The 20,589-nt window shown below is 41.4% G+C and overlaps 1 protein-coding gene across 1 annotated transcript in view; it reads right to left on the reverse strand.

The window, feature by feature from the left end:
* Window positions 1-310: 310 nt before the first annotated feature.
* Rab21 (RAB21, member RAS oncogene family) overlaps window positions 311-20,589 on the reverse strand; it is a 30,748-nt gene continuing 10,469 nt past the window's right edge. Inside the window, exons 2-7 of the mRNA XM_051172741.1 lie at window positions 15,851-15,910; window positions 14,860-14,967; window positions 11,707-11,770; window positions 8,806-8,860; window positions 8,243-8,331; window positions 311-769 (exon numbers count right to left, since the gene is read on the reverse strand). Of these exons, the coding sequence (XP_051028698.1) occupies window positions 627-769; window positions 8,243-8,331; window positions 8,806-8,860; window positions 11,707-11,770; window positions 14,860-14,967; window positions 15,851-15,910 (519 nt within the window). The 3' untranslated portion in view covers window positions 311-626. The remainder of the gene's footprint in view (window positions 770-8,242; window positions 8,332-8,805; window positions 8,861-11,706; window positions 11,771-14,859; window positions 14,968-15,850; window positions 15,911-20,589) is intronic.

The raw sequence follows: 20,589 nt of genomic DNA on the forward strand, positions 1-20,589 counted from the left end.
CATCAATAAGACAATTGTATATATTTTTGCACCTTGCGCTTGTAAAAGCAGATAAAATATTTAATATGTAATTTACAATGTATTTTATCAGCTCAGCATACAGGATGTTTATAGATTATATCAAAGTAGTAGACAGTTAGAGGCCTGTGCAAACCCTGCAAAAATAGAACTTCAGGTATCTGCTAATCAAAAAACAAAAACAAAACAGTATGCTGTTTAGAAGTGATACAATTCAAACTACCACAAAATACAAAGGACTGCAAAAATGTATACCATTCCAACATCATATATAAGTTATTAAATAAAGATCTGATTTAAAAGAATATAAATGAAGCCTTTAAGTAGGTCTTTTCTACATGCATATTATTCCTCATTAAAGAAAAAAAATGTGTAGAAAGGCCATTGGTAATTGCTTTGTTAACATTTGTAGAAAATGCCCATTCTCTGGTCACAAACTCCACTAAGTTTAGCACTTAAGGTCTCTGCAGTGTTATAAACGTAATTGAAAATACTGTTAATTCTCTAACTCCATTGGTAAAATGATGTGACTTGGAATATGGCAGTCTTCGAGGTCAGGGCAATGATCCACAGTTCTGCTCTGTTCTGAGCTTCAGAGGCATGAGCAGTTACCCAGAAGAACAGCAGCCTCCACTGCCGCTCTGAGCTTGAGGTTCGTCGTCAATGATCTGCACGCCTCGCCTCGCAGCCCCACCTTGACTGGAGCCATTGCCTTTTGCCCTCTCATCCACTTGCGCAGTTTCTATCATTCCTGAAAGAAGGAGCCAAATGTGAGCGGACTCACAGCCCTCGGAGTCTTTCTGTGACTTCAACATTCTGCTGGGACAGCCAACTTTCCATCAGCGGTCTCTCAAGGGCACAGAATGAACACCAGGTCAACTTAAGAAAAACAGTTTTAAAAAATAGAACTTAGAGGCCGGGTGTGGTGGCGCACGCCTTTAATCCCAGCACTCGGGAGGCAGAGGCAGGCGGATCGCTGTGAGTTCGAGGCCAGCCTGGTCTACAAAGTGAGTCCAGGATGGCCAAGGCTACACAGAGAAACCCTGTCTCGAAAAAAAAAAAAAAAAAAATAGAACTTAGGCCGGGTGTGGTAGTGCATACCTTTAATGCCAGCACTCGGGAGGCAGAGGCAGGCGGATCACTGTGAGTTTGAGGCCAGCCTGGTCTACAATGCGAGTACAGGACAGCCAAGGCTAACACAGAGAGACCCTGCCTCAAAAAAACAAACAACAACAACAACAACAAAAAAGAACTTAGAAAGTGTGACACCCACATTCATTATAATGGCCACTGCTCTTTGTAATAGTAATAGAGGAAAACAGTTGTTTTATGTTTGAATAGGCACACTGTGTGCACTAAGTATAATCCATGGGATTTTCCAAAAATATCAGAAATAGGTTAAAGTTCAAGTTATTCCTAGCATAAGTGGGTTACACTTAGGGTACAGGACTTAGGAAAACAGGATTTGAGGGGCTGGAGAGACGGCTCAGTGTTATTGGTGCCCAGCGCTCTTACAGGAGACCCAACATCCACCTCGAAAGTTAACAACTGTCCTGGCCTCCTCCCAGCACCTTCACTCATGTGCACATCCCCACCCATATCCTTACACACAAATGTGTAATTAAAAATAATGTAAGTATTACATTAAAGCAAATGTGAGCCGGGCGTGGTGGTGCACACCTTTAGTTCCAGCACTCGGGAGGCAGAGGCAAGCAGATTGCTGTGAGTTTGAGGCTAGCCTGATCTACAAAGTGCATTCAGGACAGCCAGGGCTACACAGAGAGACCCTGTTTCAGTGGGAAATTTTAAAGTAAATGGCATTTGAAAGAATAAAAAGAACTTAAAGGGTGGAGAGATGGCTCAGCAAGGAGTGCTTGTTCCAAAAGCACGAAGACTGGCGTCTGGAGTCCAGCATCCATGAAAAGAGGGAAGCATCCCAACAGAGGCCTATTGGCTTTAAAGGGGACGGAGACTGAGGATGGCTCAGGCCTGCTGGTTTCTAGCCAAGAAAAGGCAGCTTCAAGTTCAGAGAGAGACTCCTAACTCCAAGGCAAAGGGTAGAAATGACAGAGAACACCACGTCTTTTGGCCTCCCTGTGTGTGCACACACAATTACATCTTTAAAAAAACCATATATGTATGTATGTAAAAGAGACAAATATACTTCTGTATGGTATGTAGTGTAAACTACATGAGCTGGGTGCAGCGGTACACTAATTTAACTCCAGCACTCAGGAGACAAGGGCAGGTGGGTTTCTGTAAGTCCCAGGCCAGCCAGAGCTACATGGTGAGAAATAAAACAGTAACACACAAAACCCCATACGGACCATGACAGTCAACAGCGGACACTGGTAGCAGGTGCCTGTGATCTCATTACTTGGGAGGTGGAGGCAGTAGGATTGAGGTCAAAGACAGACTCAGCTACATACAGAGTTTAAGGCTAATCTGAGCTAAGTGAGATTTTCTCTCTCAGAGGAAGAAGAGATTTTTGTGATCCCCCCGCCCCAACACACACACACTGCCTCCACCACCCTTTCTTCCTTTCTTTTTTTGACTTCTAAAAAATTAATTTATTCATATCCCATCCTTGTATCCTCCTTCCCTCCCGCATTTACCCTATTCCCCTCCCCTATATCTGTGACTGAGGGGGACCTCCTCTCCCTCTATATGATCACAGGGTATCAAGTCTCTTCTTGATAGCCTGTTTTCCTTCCTCTGAGTGCCACTGGGCCTCCCCATCAAGGGGACATGGCCAAATATGAGGCACCAGAGCTCGTGTGAAAGTCAGTTCCCCCTCTCCACTCAACTGTGCTGAATGTCCTGTCCATTGGCTAGATCTGGGTAGGGGTTCGAAGTTTACTGCACATACCGTCCTTGGTTGGTGCCATAGTTTGAGCAGAACCCCTGGGCCCAGATTCATAATGTTGTTCTTATAGGTTTCTAGGACCCTCTAGATCCTTCTATTTCCCCATTCTCCCATACTTCTCTCACCTAGAATCCCAATAGGAAGTCCCCACATCTATCCCAATCTCCTTCTAAGTGAAGACTTTCATGGGACATCCCTTTTGGGCTAGTGTCCAATTATAAGTGAGTATATACCATTTGAATCTTTCTGCTTCTGGGTTAACTCACTCATTATGATCCTTTCTAGTTCCATCCATTTGTCAACAAAATTCGGGAATTCCTTGTTTTAATAGCTGAGTAGTGTTCCATAGTGTAAATGTACCACAGTTTCTTTATCCATTCTTCAACTGAGGGACACTTAGGCTGTTTCCATGATCTGGCTATTATGAATAAGGCTGCTATGAACATGGTTGAGCATATGTCCTCGTTGTGAGCTGGAGCATCTTCTGGGTATATTCCAAGGAGTGGAATGGCTGGGTCTTGAGGAATCCCTACTCCCAGTTTTCTGAGATAGCGCCATATAGATTTCCAAAGCAGTTGTGAAGTTTGCATTCCCACCAGCAATGGACTGTTCCTTTCTCCACATCCTCGCCAGCATGTGGTGTCACTTGAATTTTTTTTTTGTTTTTTTTTGTTTTTTTTTGTTTTTCGAGACAGACTTTCTCTATGTAGCCTTGGCCATCCTGGACTCACTTTGTAGATCAGGCTGGCCTCGAACTCACAGCGATCCGCCTGCCTCTACCTCCCGAGTGCTGGGATTAAAGGCGTGTGCCACCACGCTCGGCTGTCACTTGAATTTTTGATCTTAGCCATTCTGATGAGTGTAAGATCCTCGTTGTGAGCTGGAGCATCTTCTGGGTATATTCCAAGGAGTGGAATGGCTGGGTCTTGAGGAATCCCTACTCCCAGTTTTCTGAGATAGCGCCATATAGATTTCCAAAGCGGTTGTGAAGTTTGCATTCCCACCAGCAATGGACTGTTCCTCTTTCTCCACATCCTCGGCAGCATGTGGTGTCACTTGAATTTTTTTTTTTTTTTTTTTTTTTTTTTTTTTGGTTTTTCGAGACAGACTTTCTCTATGTAGCCTTGGCCATCCTGGACTCACTTTGTAGATCAGGCTGGCCTCGAACTCACAGCGATCCGCCTGCCTCTACCTCCCGAGTGCTGGGATTAAAGGCGTGTGCCACCACGCTCGGCTGTCACTTGAATTTTTGATCTTAGCCATTCTGATGAGTGTAAGATGGAATCTGAGTTGTTTTGATTTGTATTGCCTTGATGACTAAAGACGTTGAGCACTTTAAGTGTTTCGCAGCCATTCAATATTCCTCTGCTGAGAATTCTGTTTAGTTCTGAGCCCCATTTCCCAATTGGGTTATTTGGTTTGGTGGTGTTTAATTTCTCAAGTTCTTTATATATTTTGGATATTAGACCTTTGTCAGATGCAGGGTTGGTGAAGATCTTATCCCAGTCTGTAGGCTATCACTTTGTTCTGTTGACAGTGTTTCCTGCCTTACAGAAGCTTCTCAGCCTCATGAGGTCCCATTTATTAATTGTTGACCTTAAGGCCTGGGCTGTTGGTGTTCTTTTCAGGAAGTTGTGTGCTGGTTCTTCCCCACTTTTTCTTGTAACCAATTTAGTGTCTCTGGTTTTATGTTGAGGTCTTTAATCCACTTGGACTTGAGTTTTGTGCGTGGTGACAAATATGGGTCTAATTGTTTTTTTTTTTTTTTTTTTTTTTTTTTTTAAACACACAGACATCCAGTTAAACCAGCACCATTTGTTGAAGATGCGATCCTTTTCCCATTGAATAAATTTGGCTTCTTTGTCAAAAATCAAGTGACCATATGTATGTGGATTCACTTCTGGGTCTTTGATTTGATTCCATTGATCAACCAGCCTATTGCTGTGCCAGTACCATGCTGTTTTAATTACTGTTGCTCTATAGTACAGCTTGAGGTCAGGTATGGAGATTCCTCTGGAGGATCTTTTATTGTACAGCATTGTTTTAGCTATTCTGGGTTTTTTTTTTGTTTTTCCCTATGAAGTTGAGAATTGACCTTTCAATGTCTTTAAAAAATTGTGTAGGTATTTTGATAAGGATTGCATTGCTTTTGGTAAGATGGCCATTTTTATGATGTTAATTCTTCCAATCCACGAACAAGGGAGATCTTTCCATCTTCTGATGTCATCTTCAATCTCTTCAGAGATTTGAAACTTTTTTCAAACAAGTCCTTCACCTGTTTGGTTAGAGTAACTCCTAGATATTTTATATTGCTTGAGGCTATCGTGAAGGGTGTAGTTTTCCTAATTTATTTCTCTGCATGATTGTCCTTTGCATATAGGAAGGCTACTGACTTCTTTGAGTTAATTTTATATCCAGCCAATTTGCTGAAGGTGTTTATCGGCTATAGGAGTTCTCTGGTGGAATTCTGGGGGTCGCTTATGTACACTATCATATCATCTGCAAATAGGGGTAATTTGACTTCCTCCTTTCCCATTTGGATCCCCTTGATTTCCTTTGTCTTATTGCTCTGGCTAGAACTTCCAGTACTATATTAAAGAGATATGGAGAGAGTGGGCAGCCTTGCCTGGTCCCTGATTTTAGAGGAATTTCCTTGAGTATCTCCCTGTTTAATTTGATTTGGGCTATTGGCTTGCTGTATATAGCCTTTATTATGTTGAGTATGTGCCTTGTATCCCTGATCTCTCCAAAACTTTAAACATGAATGGGTGTTGGATTTTATCAAATGCTTTTTCTGCATCTAAAGAGATGATATGTGGTTTTTTACTTTCAGTTTGTTTATAGGGTGGATTACATTGATGGATTTCCATATATTAAACCATCTCTGCATGCCTGGAATGAAGCTTACCTGGTCATGGTGAATGATATCTTTGATGTGTTCTTGTATTTGTTTTGTGAGTATTTTATTGAGTATTTTTGCATCAATGTTCATAAGAGAAATTGGTCTGAAATTCTCTTTCTTTGTTGGGTCTTTGTGAGGTTTAGGTATCAATGTGACTGTGGCCTCATAGAATGAATTTGGTAATGTTCCATCCATTTCTATCTTTTGGAGTAGCTTGAAGAGTATCGGTATTAGCTCACCCTTGAAGGTCTGGTAGAATTCTGCACTGAAACCATCTGGTCCTGGGCTTTTTTTTTTTTTGGTTGGGAGACTATCAATGATTGCTTCTGTTTTTATGGAGGAAATGGGACTATTTAGCTTGTTTATCTGTTCTTGACTCAATTTTAGCAAGTGGAATTGATCACGAAAATTGTCCATTTCCCTTAGATTTTCAAACTTTGTGCCATATATGCCTTTGAAGTAGGATCTTATGATTCTTTGTATTTCTTCAGTGTCTGTTGTTATGTCTCCGTTTTCCTTTCCTTTCTTTTCAAGACAATGTTTCTCTGCGTAGCCTTAGCTGTCCTGGACTTGCTTTGTAGACCAGGCTGGCCTATAACTCACAGAGATCCACCTGCTTCTGCCTCCTGAGTGCTGGGATTAAGGGCGTGTACCACCATGCCAGGCCCCAGAGAGGGAGTCTTTAAAATAGTAAGAATTCAGTCTGTGTTCAGGGCACAGCTCAAGCTGGGGTGTGCCAGACACTGTAGTAAGATGAAATAAGGAAACACTACTGATTCTGTTTCTCCTTCTTTATTCAGCCTTCTAAAGGCTCCATTTCTGGGTATGCTTTAGAATGTATGAAACTGATTTACACTGGACGTGGTGGCACACGCCTTTAATCCCAGCACTCGGGAGGCAGAAGCAGGCAGATCACTGTGAGTTTGAGGCCAGCCTGGTCTACAAAGTGAGTCCAGGACAGCCAACGCCACACAGAGAGACCCTGTCTTAAAACAAAACAAAACAAAACAAAACAAAAGAAATTGATTACATTAGTGTTTGGATGTTATAGGATTTTTAAGTGAGTGTATGGAGAATGCTCTAAATACTTCTAAGGCACGAGGCTAATCACACTGGTTAGTGCCTGACACAACTTTGTGTTTGAAGTGTCATCTGAGAACTGTAAGCACAACACTGGGTGCTTGTGGAAACGTGAGCTTCAGGCTACAACAACCCTATGTCCCAGTGTGGAGCACTGGTTCTCAGACCTGGCGGTCACATCAGCACCACATGTAGGTCTTCTACAGCACAGACCCTGCCACCTGCAGACACACTGATTCAGTGGGTGTAGGACTGCCCCGAACTCTCAAGTAATGCTAATGCTAATTACTAGGAGGCCCCATTCTTCTAAAGGAATTATGAATGACTTCAGAGTCTCAAGGTAAAATCTACCCCAAAGTTTATGTACATATTTTTTTCCTAGACAGCAAAACCAGTTTCACTAAATTCCCAATAGAATGAGGTCCATAAATTTAAAGGCTGCTATTTGACAATCACTCACTATTATTCCATAGACTAGCAGTCTCCTAAATATAACCAAGCTATTGGCAACATGAGAAATGAACCTCAGGCTATATTTGTTTAGAAACCTGCTTTTCTTTCTCTTTAGAAAACCTTTTAACATGAGATTGTTAGATTTATTTACTATTTATATAGTATTTGGCCTGCATGTGAGCTAGCAGGCTAGAAAAGGGAACCTGATCTCATTATAGACGGTTGTGAGCCACTATGTGGTTGCTGGGAATTGAACTCTTAGACCTTTGAAGGAACAGCCAGTGCTCTTAACCTCTGAGCCATCTCTCCAGCTCTTAACATGAGATTTTTTTAAACATGTAAAAATAAAAAAAAGAACCTAATAAAACCCCATCCCCAGCTAGGCGGTGGTGGCTCACACCTTTAATCCTAGCACTTGGGAGGCAGAGGCTGGTGGATCGCTGTGAGTTCAAGGCCAGCCTGGACTACAAAGTGAGTCTAGGCCAGCTAAGGCTACAAAGAGAAACCCAGTCTTGAAAAAAAACCAAACAAAACAAACAAAAAAACCCCAACCCATCACCTCATTTTACCCACATTCTCCGTCTCTACCATAATTTTGAATCAAGTCCCAGACACATTTTATTCATAGATTACTTTAATAGGCGTCTCTAAAAGAGATGCTTTAAATAAAAATTTTTAATTGGTTCTTTGTAAATTTCATATCATGCACCCCAATCTTACTCACCTCCTCTCCCCCTGTACTGCCATCTACAGAGGTAAAAAAAAATTCAATGATATGCAGACCAGGCTACCCTCAAACTCAGAGATCCTCCTGCCTCAGCCTTTTACTGCTGGGATTAAAGTGTGTGGCACTACCCTGGCTAGAAAGCTTAGTAAGAGTTTTTTAAAGCTATCTTTAACTGTCCTAATGTGAATATACGTACTTTTACAAAGGTCAAGAAAGAGCTCCTCAATCCCTTTGTTTTGCTTAGCGGAAGTATGATAATGTTTTGCTCCCACAGACTCTGCATACCTAAAAAAGAAGAAAATCAGTCATTGATATACTTAAAATAGCAATTTTAGTGATTAAATTTACCTTTACTGACTTTCTAACTTATCCAATTTTAGTTAGATTACGACTATTTAGCTGTTTAGTTTCTCTATATATTGAACCAAATTTAGAAAGAAAAAAAAAAGGTAGGATTTGAAATTTTTATATACCCAAATCCTTTAAACATCTTTGTGATCCCTGCCATTTAATCCTGTTAGCTTTCTCTCACATTATTCTTTCATTTTTAGTGAAATCAAGAGAAATTGCAAGTGGAATATCTTAGTCTTGCTAGCTGTCCGCCACTTTGAAGTGGAAACTTGCTTCTTGAGAACGAGACTTCAGCCCTCCACGTGCCCGTGAAGTGCACATGGGTGTGTGAGCTAACCATCGAGGCACAAAGTAAGGGGCTGGCCTCCCAGGGGCGGCGCGACAGGAATAGGGAAGCGTGGCACTTACGATTCTGCTTCTTGAACAGAAACATGTCTCTCCTTTTCCAAGTCTATTTTATTACCTAGTGTGAAAAAAGTGAACACTAATCTTAATATTGATTTTTTAAAAATAAAATTAGACAATAGTAAATATATAATTGTAACTAATTATTTTAAAAAATAACAGTAATCCCCATCAGAGTTCTAAATGTCTTAATCACAAAGATGTGAGGGCTGTTCACAGTCAAGGCCTCTGCCTCAGCCTCCTACAAACAAGCCAATGTAAACACTTGAACTTCCAGCCTGTCAGGGCAAAGAAATATCTCTTCCAAAGAGAAGGGCATTGTTCTTTGATATAAGTCACAACAGGGACTAGAAAGCATAGTGATTTTTATTAACATATATATACATAGTTTTAAAAAGAAAAAAATCTCTATTCCTCAATCAACTTAAAAACCAATCAATAATTAAATATAATTAAGTATAATACAGCATACTTGCATCCTAGGCCCTAAAAGGAAACTCTTTTCTTTATAACATGAAGTTAAAGTAAAAATTTTAGTGTATGACTTTTTAAATAGTCCTCTACCACAGAGAGACTAAAAGTATATTGATTAGAAAACAATTTTGGTGATATATATATACACACACACACACACACACACACATATATATCATATAGATTTAAAATTAAAATTGCGTAGTTTTCCTTAAACAATGGAGATAAGTCAAGATTTTGCTAAGAAACAAGCAGAACCAAAATTAAGATGCTGCAAAGAACAAAACAACAAAATCAAAGCAGACCCCTTATTGAGTACTGGACTGGGTTAAGATAAATTGGCTAGACTCGGGGTAAAGGTCAAAGAAACAACAAACAGGTAAGAATAGGGGGCAGGTAATAACCCAAGGAGGCACACTTTAAACAAGTAGTTTCACTTCTTCCATTTTTACCTTCTAGACAGAATAAAATAAACCGTACAGAGTAATAAACAAAGCACACAATCAGGATGAATTGTTTATCACGGACAATACAAGTCTCAACATCCATACTGAAGAGCTCAAATAATCTGAGACTGAGCTGAGGAAGCTGAAACAAGTCAGCAAGGAACTCTGCTCTCTGAACAGATCCACTCAGCTTTGAGTACTATATTAATTTCACTTTCTACATTATATTCTGTCCATAAAAATTTAACACAATAAATATATTAGAGTCAATATACTAGACAGTAATCAAAGAGAAAGCAAGCTGCTTTATTCTGCACATACAAGAAGCACCACCTGGTGTCAGGTGTGTTATAATACTTTGTTTCATCAAATAGTGATCATGGGGGATTGAACCCTTATGAACAGGCTGCTCAGTAAGATCAGAATGAAATCACAAGAGAGCCAAAGCAATTGATGTGCAAACTGCCTCACAGAACATAGGACACAATAAGGCAGCATGATCCTTCCAAAATACTGAACTTCTGAATTAAAGATACTAAATCAGGTATAACTGGTACAGATTGTCAAAGTTTACTAGTCCAGGACAGCCAGGGCTACACAGAGAAATCTTGTCTCAAAAAACCAAAAAAATTTTTTTACCTTCAGTTATTTACTACCGTAGTCTCTCTAAACATGGTAGGCCCCACGTATTACACAAAGCCACACAAATCTCATTAATAACTAATTGCAACTTTGGCCTCAAACACCTATGCTATCTAATAACCTAGTGTTTGTCTCAAATATCTCTGCTGAACAAATTCCTTGTATCTAAAGTAAAAAGGAACAAATTATTTCTTCTTCTCTTCCCTCAGACTAATATTTTGGTATGAGACTACACAGTTACCAATCTACTGGTAACAAGATGTAAGAACAGAAAATTCCAGTTATAAGTTCCTAGGACTAAAAGCAGTATTTTCACACACAGATCACTCCATTGCTTCGGTTCCCCCGTACAACCACCATCTTTTGTCCTCCACTACACTATCCTGGCTTCAGGGCTGGAGAGGTGACTCAGTGGTTAAGAGCACTGCCATTCTTCCAGAGCACCCAGGGGCAACTCCTGGCATCCACGTGGTGGCCCACAACCACCTGTACCTCCAGTTCTAGGGATCCACTTCATTCATGAGTGCCAGGCACGCATGTGCTGCATAGACACACATGAGATATTTAGGCATACATGCAGGCAAAACACCCATACACATATTTTTTTTTTTTAAATAAAAAATTTTAAACAAAGGTCTGTGCCACCATGCCTGCCTGGCCTTGTCTCTTTAAAAAGCAAGCAAGGGAAAAACAACAACTACAAAAAAACTATTCTGGTTTTCCAAGCTTGGTCTTATCAGCCACAAAGAAAGGGAGGAGTCAGCATCGTCTGTCAGCTGCTCGACCCCGGGTATGCAGGATGCCCACCCTCCACCTGCCCCCTAATGCCAAGGGTTGTGCTTTCCTCTAAACCCTTTGGGCTATGAGAACGCTGACATAGTGTCTACTGAGTACACTTTCCCTATTCAGTAATTGTCAAGTTAGAGAAACAATGTAAAGAGGAAGAGACCCAAAGAGAAATCCTGAAAGTCTAAAACTGGTCTTAGCAGTCTTTTACTTTGTCATCCCAGATCGTCAACTATGCGTTCTCAGTTTAAGAACCCTTGCATTAAGTGATTGCATAAGAACACTGTTGTACTTAGCGCAGTTCTTACACTCTTCCTTTTTCTTTCTTTTTTTCAAAAAGCTAAACTTCCTGGTGAAAAGGCAAAGGCTGAGGGGGGCCTAGGGCCCTCACTGCCTCCTAGGGTATCCTTTGAAATATAGGGCTTGAGTCTGCCGGGAAAACTAACCACAGTCTAAAGCAGTAAAACTAAAGGGTCATAATTCTCCCTTCCTACCATATCTCTTTATAAAAGAATGACTTGCTTGTCTTAGGAAACAAAGCAGTACTGATACTTACCAACTATACACAAACAGATTTCATTTCCCAACATTTTCCGTAATTCTTTGACCCAGTTTTTTACCTGTGTACACAAAAGAGCAAACATGACAACAAATCCTAGTGGAAGTAGTCCCTCAACACCTAAACCTACAGATGTATAAAAACACACCTCTAATTACAGATTTTTATAAGTTTTCATACATCCAAGCGAAGCTATCTGGCAGAACAAAACTTTGTCAAGCCCAGTCCCTGGCATTGGGACGCCTGTAACAGAGTCGTTTTGGAATAGGACACTATGACCATGGTCTGTTTGATCAAGACCTAACTGATTCCTAGTAGACACTTCTATGTTATAAACTTAAGGAGAAAAATTAAGAAGTGTACATGGCAAAATAAATTTTCCCTACTTAGTATCTGGCAAAAACTTTAGGTTGGCATTACTGACAGTGTGGCTGACACACACCCTTTGTCGTGAGGTCACATGTGTGTAATATGTGACCTTTTAGGGGACTCTCTGGCCCTTATCAACCCCATGGTGCCAGTTAAAGATGTCTCCACATTTTCATCGTTCCGTGGTGAGAACCTCTGATACAGGACAATTCCAGTAACAAGGACTGTCCACTAAGGAAGACGCTTAGCTCTGGACACAGTTGGATATAAACTGGAATTAACAATACTAGTCTTAAATATTACAATAATGGGATCACAATCAGCCAGCATGATAAAGGAAAACCAGAACACCTGCTTTCAATTCTTACAGTGAAATTTAATCTACACACAATCAAGTCTCACAAAGCATATATGCCCATCTTAAAAAATACACATTTCTGGGGGCTGGAGAGATGGCTCAGTGGTTAAGAGCACCGCCTGCTCTTCCAAAGGCCCTGAGTTCAACTCCCAGTAACCACATGATGGTTCACAACCATCTGTAATGTAATCTGATGCCCTCTTCTGGCCTGAAGGTGTACATGGAGGCAGAGCACTGTATACATAATAATACTTAAATTTTTTTTAAAAAAAATAGACATCTGGCCAGGTGGTGGTGGCACATGCTTTTAATCCCAGCATTTGGGAGGCAGAGGCAGGCACTGTGAGTTCAAGGCCAGCCTAGTCTACAAAGCGAGTTCCGGTACAGGCAAGGCTACACAGAGAAACCTTGTCTCAAAAAACAAAAACAAAACACCATCTACTAATCCGTGCCTTTTTGTTGTCGTCGTTTTTACATTTATGTATTTTTATTTCGTGTGTATTGCATACACATTCGTGTGAGGACATCAGATCCTATTAGATCCTCTGGAACTAGAACTAGGGGCTGGTGTGAGCTGCCAGACGGGTGCTGGGAACTGAACCTGCGTCCTCTTGAAGAACAGCCAGTGCTCTTAACCCCAGAGCCATCTCTCCAGCCCATAATACATGTCTTAACATTTTTTAACATCACCAATCAGATCATTCTCCATGGGTTTCCTCATCTTCATCCTCATGCATTCGAGATGAGGTCAAGCTGGTCTCCTCCTTCTACCAGGTGAAATTCTGGCTAGTCCTATAACTTGTTTGATCACGTTACATGGCAGAGAAAAATCTGTGACCTTTGCAGACTCAAGGTTAACAAGGCTGGTGGATTCTACTTTTACAGGAAGCTAATGGTCATATAAAAAGCTTAGACTACCGTGCAAAATGAAGCAAGAACATATGGACAAAGGACCAGCGGAAGCAGGGGCCATCTGGAGAAGAACCAGCCCTTTGGGCCTTCCAGCCTCCATCAAATTCCCACTGCAGTACAGCTCTGAGGGACTCTAATGTCACAACAGAGAGCACAGGATCTGCTGGCAAGCCACAGAGCCATGAGAGGTGATAAGGCATTGTGCTTAGTCAGCATGCTAAGCTTGGGGCCACGTTCAGTGTCAGTAACTGACCACTTTTCAATCTAAAAGACTCAACTTGTTCTTAACCAATAACAGTTAAGCCACTGCTTTTTATGCAAAAAGCTAAGAAATGGTAGATAGCATCAAACAGCATCCTCAAAATAACTTAAAAAAAAAACAAAACAAAACATCAAATCAGCAAGCTATTGTTACATTTAATTCCCAGGGCTGTTTTCACAAATCATTAATAATCTAAAACGAAATTTATATTTTTCTATTTGCTTCAGTACAACTGACAGGTGTGGGGGATGAAGTGGGGGGGGGGGGAGAAAAACAGAAACAAAACTAAACTACAAGTCATTTCAATAAGCATTAACTTGTAACTCAATACAAGGAAAGCCTCTGACTTGCAAATTACCCCCTTACACATTCCTGACCCAAGAAAGGTCACATAAGGAACTCATCATGATTATGGGAAATTCACAGGTGATCTATTTTTGGTCCCAAAATAAGCTTTAAAATTCTACATTTGAGCTGGGTGGTGTTGGCGCACTCCTTTAATCCCAGCACTTGGGAGGCAGAAGCAGGAGGATTGCTGTGAGCTCAAGGCCAGCCTGGTCTACAAAGTGAGTCCAGGATGCCAAGGCTACACAGAGAGACCCTGTCTGGAAAACAAACAAACAAACAAATCCTACATTTGGCCAAGGATGGTGACTGATGCCTTTAATCAGTTCTTAGGAGGGAGAGGCAGGTATATCCCTAAAAGAGCCCAGCCAGGCCTACATACTGAGACCCTGCCTTGAGGAGAAATATTCTACATTTATAGTATAAATCTGAAGAGAGACTAAAAGAATAGAAAAGAATTTTTAAAAATCAGCCCTGTCTTTCTAAAGCTTATTGCTCCCGGGAGTGTCCTTGGACTTCAGTATGCTCTTACTTTTTCCCCTTCTTGAGGACAAGAGCCGATGCAAAGCCACACCAAGTTTTAGGTGCCCAGGACAATGGAATCTAAAGCATGTAGTTTTTATTTAAAGGTAAAAAACAAAGTCTCTAAACTTTTCTGAAGTTTAACTTTAATTACTTTCCTTTTTCTAATATTTGAGAAAGCCATAATAAAACAATAGTACTGCAATATGAACTAAATAGTTTGATAAATAATAACCACCACTTATGCTCAAACTGTATGCTTTACTACTTATAAACTAGTCACTGGTGAATGCAGACACATTAATGGGAGACCGTAAATAAATGAATACATAGATCTTCATGGCCTTCCGCATCCAGCCATCTGCCCAAAGTGAACAGGTACCTTCTGAAAAGAATCTTCATCTGTTACATCATACACTAAAATGGCTCCGTTCGAATCTCGGTAGTAAATTGGACCCAAAGCATGGAATCTCTCTTGACCTGCTGTATCCTAATAAAGAGCAAATGCTTATTAGGCCAAAAGAAAAAAGCATATGGCTGCTACAGAGACAAGCCCAAAAACAGTATCAAAAGAAACAAAACAAGTTACAGGCATTTAAGCATCATCTGCTGAGCATGGTGGCGCACGCCTTTAATCCCTGCACTTGGGAGGCAGATCACTGTGAGTTCGAGGCCAGCCTGGTCTACAAAGTGAGTCCAGGACAGCCAAGGCCACACAGAGAAACCCTGTCTCGAAAAACCAAAAAAAAAAAAAAAACCCATCGTCTGATGCTTTACTGTATGCACGATGATCCTTCCTCCAGCTCCTGCTCCTTGGCAATCGCCCATCCCCACTGCAAGACCACTTCAGCGCTCCATGGCTAAAGCAGCCAGAAACAGACCCTGGCCTAAACTGAGGATCCTCACAATGCAGAAGAGACAGAAGGGAGCACACCTCAGGACCATTTGCTAACACATGCTTATGCCCCATTAGCTATTCCTGGTCCACACAGGAAGGGATGGCAGGCAGTCTGCCCCACCCACCCTGTCACTTCTATAACTGAAAAACTCTTAACAGCAATATTTAGATATAAATCTATACTCCAAAGAGACTTCTTAACTGGATTTAAGGAAATGGTTTTGGTTAATTAATACATTTAGTTTTTAAAAACAAATCTGAAATGCAAATTCTTATTCTTCAAGTGAGTTAGTTATTAGAATATTTCTGAAGCCAGGCAGTGGCGTGCACCTTTAATCCCAGTACTCGAGAGGCAGAGGCAGGCGGATCTGAGGTCAAAGCCAGCCTGGTCTACATAGCAAGTTCCAGGACAGCCAGAGCTACACAGAAAAACCCTGTCTCAAAACAAACAAAGAAAAGATTTCTGAATACTTACCCATATAGCAAGGTTTACTCTTTTTCCACCAATATTTAACTTCTTTGTTAAGAAAGATGCCTAAAATAAAAGAAATACATGTTAAACAGTGTTTTGCATAAAATAATGTTCTTCATTCTAACCTTACAAGAATAAATGAATCATCTCGGCATCAAACTCAGGTTGTCTGAAAGAAAAAGCAATCGGTGAATTTTTCATTTATGGCCAACTATTATTTTCACTACAGAAAAAATATTATTCACACTGTGAGAAAACGCTAATTTGTTCTATGAACACAAGTTGTCAAAACTATAAAAGGATACATATGAGAAGAGTTGCGGACGTAGCTTGGTGGTAGACGAACAGTAAGAAACATTGGGAGATGGCTCAATGGGTCAAGCATTTCTCATGTAAATGTGAGGACCTAACATAATGACCTGAATTTTTGATCCCAGAAGAACCCACTTAAACATATGCACAAGCAGTGGCATACATGTCTACAATCAAGCCACACCTAAGGTTAGATGGAGATTCAAAACAGGAAGATCCTGGCCTCCCTGGCTAGCTAGCCTGGCCTACGCAGTAAGTACCAACAGACACCAACTCAGGAGGAAGTGGAAGCCAAGGACGACATCTGAATGGTTCCTCTAACTCCCACATACATTGTGCTACACACACGCGCGTGCACACAATAGACACAAACACACATTCTAAAATAATGTGAGACTGTGTGCCCTAGCCCACCTAGAAGTCACCTTGTGGACCAGCATGACATTTAACTCACAATGATCCTCCTGCCTCTGCCTCCCAAATGCTGGAACTTAAGGCATGCATGTGCTACCATACCCAGACATGCACATACATTTTGAAAAATAATAAAACACACCAAGATAATAGTGCTTGCTTTTTCTAATTCCTTTTTCCCTTTCTAAAAATGGAACAAAAATTTCCCTAGAGCATTTAATTTAATACAATCTTCCTTATTTACTGATGAAGAGGAATATCTCGAAGACTCCTGAGATACCCAACATTGCCTGTAATTCACTTGTTTAACATGTAACTCTGTCACAGAAAACAAAGGACATGGCCCCAAGCTTTCAACGGGAACTTACAGTCTACAGCTATAGTCTACATGAGTAAAGAGAACACAGTTTTTTGTTACACTGAGGATCTTGTCAAGTACACCTAAAAGGGGAGTGCTGAGAAAGCAAGTTCAGTCCTTGCCTGGATGAGGTAAAAGGCAGCTTCGGGAGGAAGGTAAGGAGCGATCCCTCCATTAGGAGGAAGGTAAGGAGCGATCCCTCCATTAGGAGGAAGGTAAGGAGCGATCCCTCCATCAGGAGGAAGGTAAGGAGTGATCCCTCCATTAGGAGTAGCTAGAGTTTTTCCTAACCATAAACAAAGCCACTGAAGCCTAAACCACACCACGCCCAGGAGAACTCCAGTTGGCACAGTTAATGCCAAAGTGAGACTGCATAAGTAAGCTAAGGCTAAATCAAAAGATCCTAGATCGTGGCTCAGCAAATAATAGTGTTTACCATTAAGCCTGACACCCTGAGTTCAATCCCCAAGACCCACATGTACTCCCAGCACTTGGGAGGCAGAGACAGAGGCAGGTGGATCTTTGAGTTCAAGGCCAGCCTGGTCTACAAAAACGAGTTCAGGACAACCAAAACTACACAGAGAAACCCTGTCTCGAAAAACCAAAAAAGTCCTATGAAGGGGCTGGAGAGATGGCTTGGTGGCTAAGAGCACTTTGCTCTGATGGAGGTGTAGGGTCCAATTCCCAGAAGCCACAACCACCTATGACTCCCATTCTGAGGCGCCAGTGGCCTCTTCTGATCTCCATGTGCACCAGGCATGCACGTGAAACACAGATGTACATGTGAGGAGAACACCCACACACATAAAATAAATAAATCTTAGTAAGTTTAAAAAAAAAAAAAAGATCCCATGAGCATGAACTTTATTTTCTTCTAAGACAGGGCCTCTAGTATTCCAGGATGGCCTTAAACTCACCATGTAGACAAGGACGACCTTCAACTACTCCTGATCCTCCGGCCTCAATCGCCTATGTGCTGACATTACATGTATGCAACAATCACCCTGGCTTATACAGTGCTAATTATCAAACCTTGGGCTTCAAGCAAGCCAGACATGCACTCTGCCAAATGAATCACATTCTAACCCTCTTCTAGGCCTTAATAAAACCTGATCCACTGGTTCCAGCACTCAGGAGGCAGAGGCAGAAGAAACCTGTCTTTAAAATCCAATAAAAATAAATAAATTAAATAAAACCTGTTCCAAAAATACCAGATATCCCCCCCCCTCACACACACAGGTCAGGTATCTGTCAAATATTACAAACTGCTTTCTGAATATTCATAAAATGCATGAACACACAACTCTATCAAAAGGCTGGCCAGGGGCACTTACACAACTATTCCACTAAATCATTTGCCTTCTCTCACTCCTGAGTGTGAGCAGCTCCTTCTCTAGGGGAACATCTGCTCACCCTAAGCAGCACTGTAAGAAAGAAGACTGAGGGTGTGACACGGTTAAGCACGGGGAACACGTTTGCCTTGTGAGAGAATGACTGTGGGACTGGAGGTCGGACTAGGGACAGGAGCAGACTAGAAAACAGAACTCCTACAGAGTTAAAGACCAAACCAAGTAGAGCTAAGGCAAGGATGACAGAGCACAGACTCAGGAACTAATCAAATTGAACAGAGTGTGGGAGCACATGCCTGTGATCGTTGTTCTTGGGGAGACTGAGGCAGGAGGATAAATCCAAAGTTAGTCCGGGTTACAGAGTGAGAGCCGATCTCAAACAAAGCAACTTATCACACAGGAAATACACCAGAGTCCAGAATCGGTTGGTATGCTTTCATAAAGGTCGGGCGCCCAGCTCAGAGCTGTGGCAAAGCAGTCACAGGCAAGTGCATCCACGAAGGAAAATGCAAAGAAGGCAAAACAGTAGTGTGGCTAGTTTCTGGCAAGGAGAAGAAATGTGGATTCCAAGTGTGCTGTGGCACACAGAGGAAAATCAGAACCAAGAACAGCCTGGCTGAGGTGCCCACAGAGAGGATAAAGGGCAGAGGTGTGATAAACATAGGAATAGCTGCCTCTAGGGGCCAAGCTATATTACTGAGTATGGCTTAAGTGAAACAGATCATATTGAAAAGGACGGTAGGGCATGGGGGCACATGCCTTTAATCCCAGCACTCGAGAGGCGGAGGCAGAGGCAGGTGGATCTCTGTGAGTCTAGGACAGCCAAGGCTACACAGAGAAACCCTGTCTCGAAAAACCATAAATAAATAAATGAATGAATGAATAAAGGTGTGCACCACCACGCCCAGCCTAAGAAAGTGATTTTTAATTTGAAACTCGGCTTGGCTCCTTATATCTATACAATTTACCTGAATTCAATCTTTCCCAATATGGTTTAAATGTCAATGCCTTGAAGAAGAAATGCAATCTCTGAATCCTAGCCAAATTCTGAGATTCTTTTTCAAATATCTAAAACTAAGTTAACTGATCTTCCCTGCAAACTTGGCTTTCCAACTTCAAGATTTTGACCACATTCTTCAAGTCACCAAAGCTGAATCTCCAAGCTCCCAGCCCAGTGTGTGCATGTGTGCTCATGTTTAAAGACAAGGTCTTACTATACTGCACAGGTTGGCACTGATTATCTCTTCCTTCTGCCTTAGAATCCCCAGAGGCTGTGACTACAGGCTCACACCACTGTGCCTAGCTAGCTCTAAGGTTTACAACCTTAGAATTATCTTCCTCCCTGCCAGCCAATATTCCTCCCAGAAAACCTTTGCAGGTCTTGAGTTCACATTTTCTGAGGGTTCTATGATACCCTGGCCTCACAGCAAGTCCGCTGGTTTCTCGTATCACCTGACCTCGCCCTGAGTGCAAAGTTATCTTCCCTGTGCCTCCCTACATTCCTCACATGTAATAACTGCATTTCTCTATTCCACACTTGTAAGGAATAAAATATGATGTCTTGCACCATAACTTATCTTCTCAGGATATAAGAAGTTTACTAGCTAGATTACGTTTGTTTCATTCAGTCTTTCTAGACTAAAATAAATAGATAATACTTAATAAGCTTTCCAAATATTAACATTTAATTCTCAGAACACCCTGTAAGTCAGAAATAATTACTACCCAAATATTTTAGGCATGGAAATTGCGACTCAAGGGGAGTGTTGTACCCTAAGTCACACAAGTTCCAAAGCAAGATCTATAGTCCAGGTAGTCTAAGAACAGATTACAACCGCAAGACTTCAAACTTGCTAGACTGACATCAAGCCAACACTGCTCTAGTATGGGGCTGGAGGGAGGCAGAGAACGTCCACTCTCAACAGTCAGGCAGTAGTGTAGATAAACACCTCCAGGAAAATTGGAGAAGATACAACAGAGTTTATGTAAGAAGTGTGCTCCTAAAGGTTTCATTATAAACCAAACTTTACATGTACTTTTACTGTGTGTACACAATATATGGGCATGCATACCATGGCCTGAGTATCTTTACATGGTACTGAGACAAAGGCCTCCTACCTTTCCTTGGGTTGCCAGGCTTGTGTAATAAGTGCCTTTAGCTGCCAAGTCACCTGGCTGACCCATGGACTAAATTATCACAATTCAAATATGGGACCTACTTGTAAAGCATGCTACCAGTCATCTTTTCCTTTCCAGTTAGGCCCCATTTGTGCAACGGTTCTTTCTGTACTATAACTCATTTCAATTTA

This window comes from Acomys russatus, chromosome 31, assembly GCF_903995435.1.
Source record: "Acomys russatus chromosome 31, mAcoRus1.1, whole genome shotgun sequence".
NCBI lineage: Eukaryota > Metazoa > Chordata > Mammalia > Rodentia > Muridae > Acomys > Acomys russatus.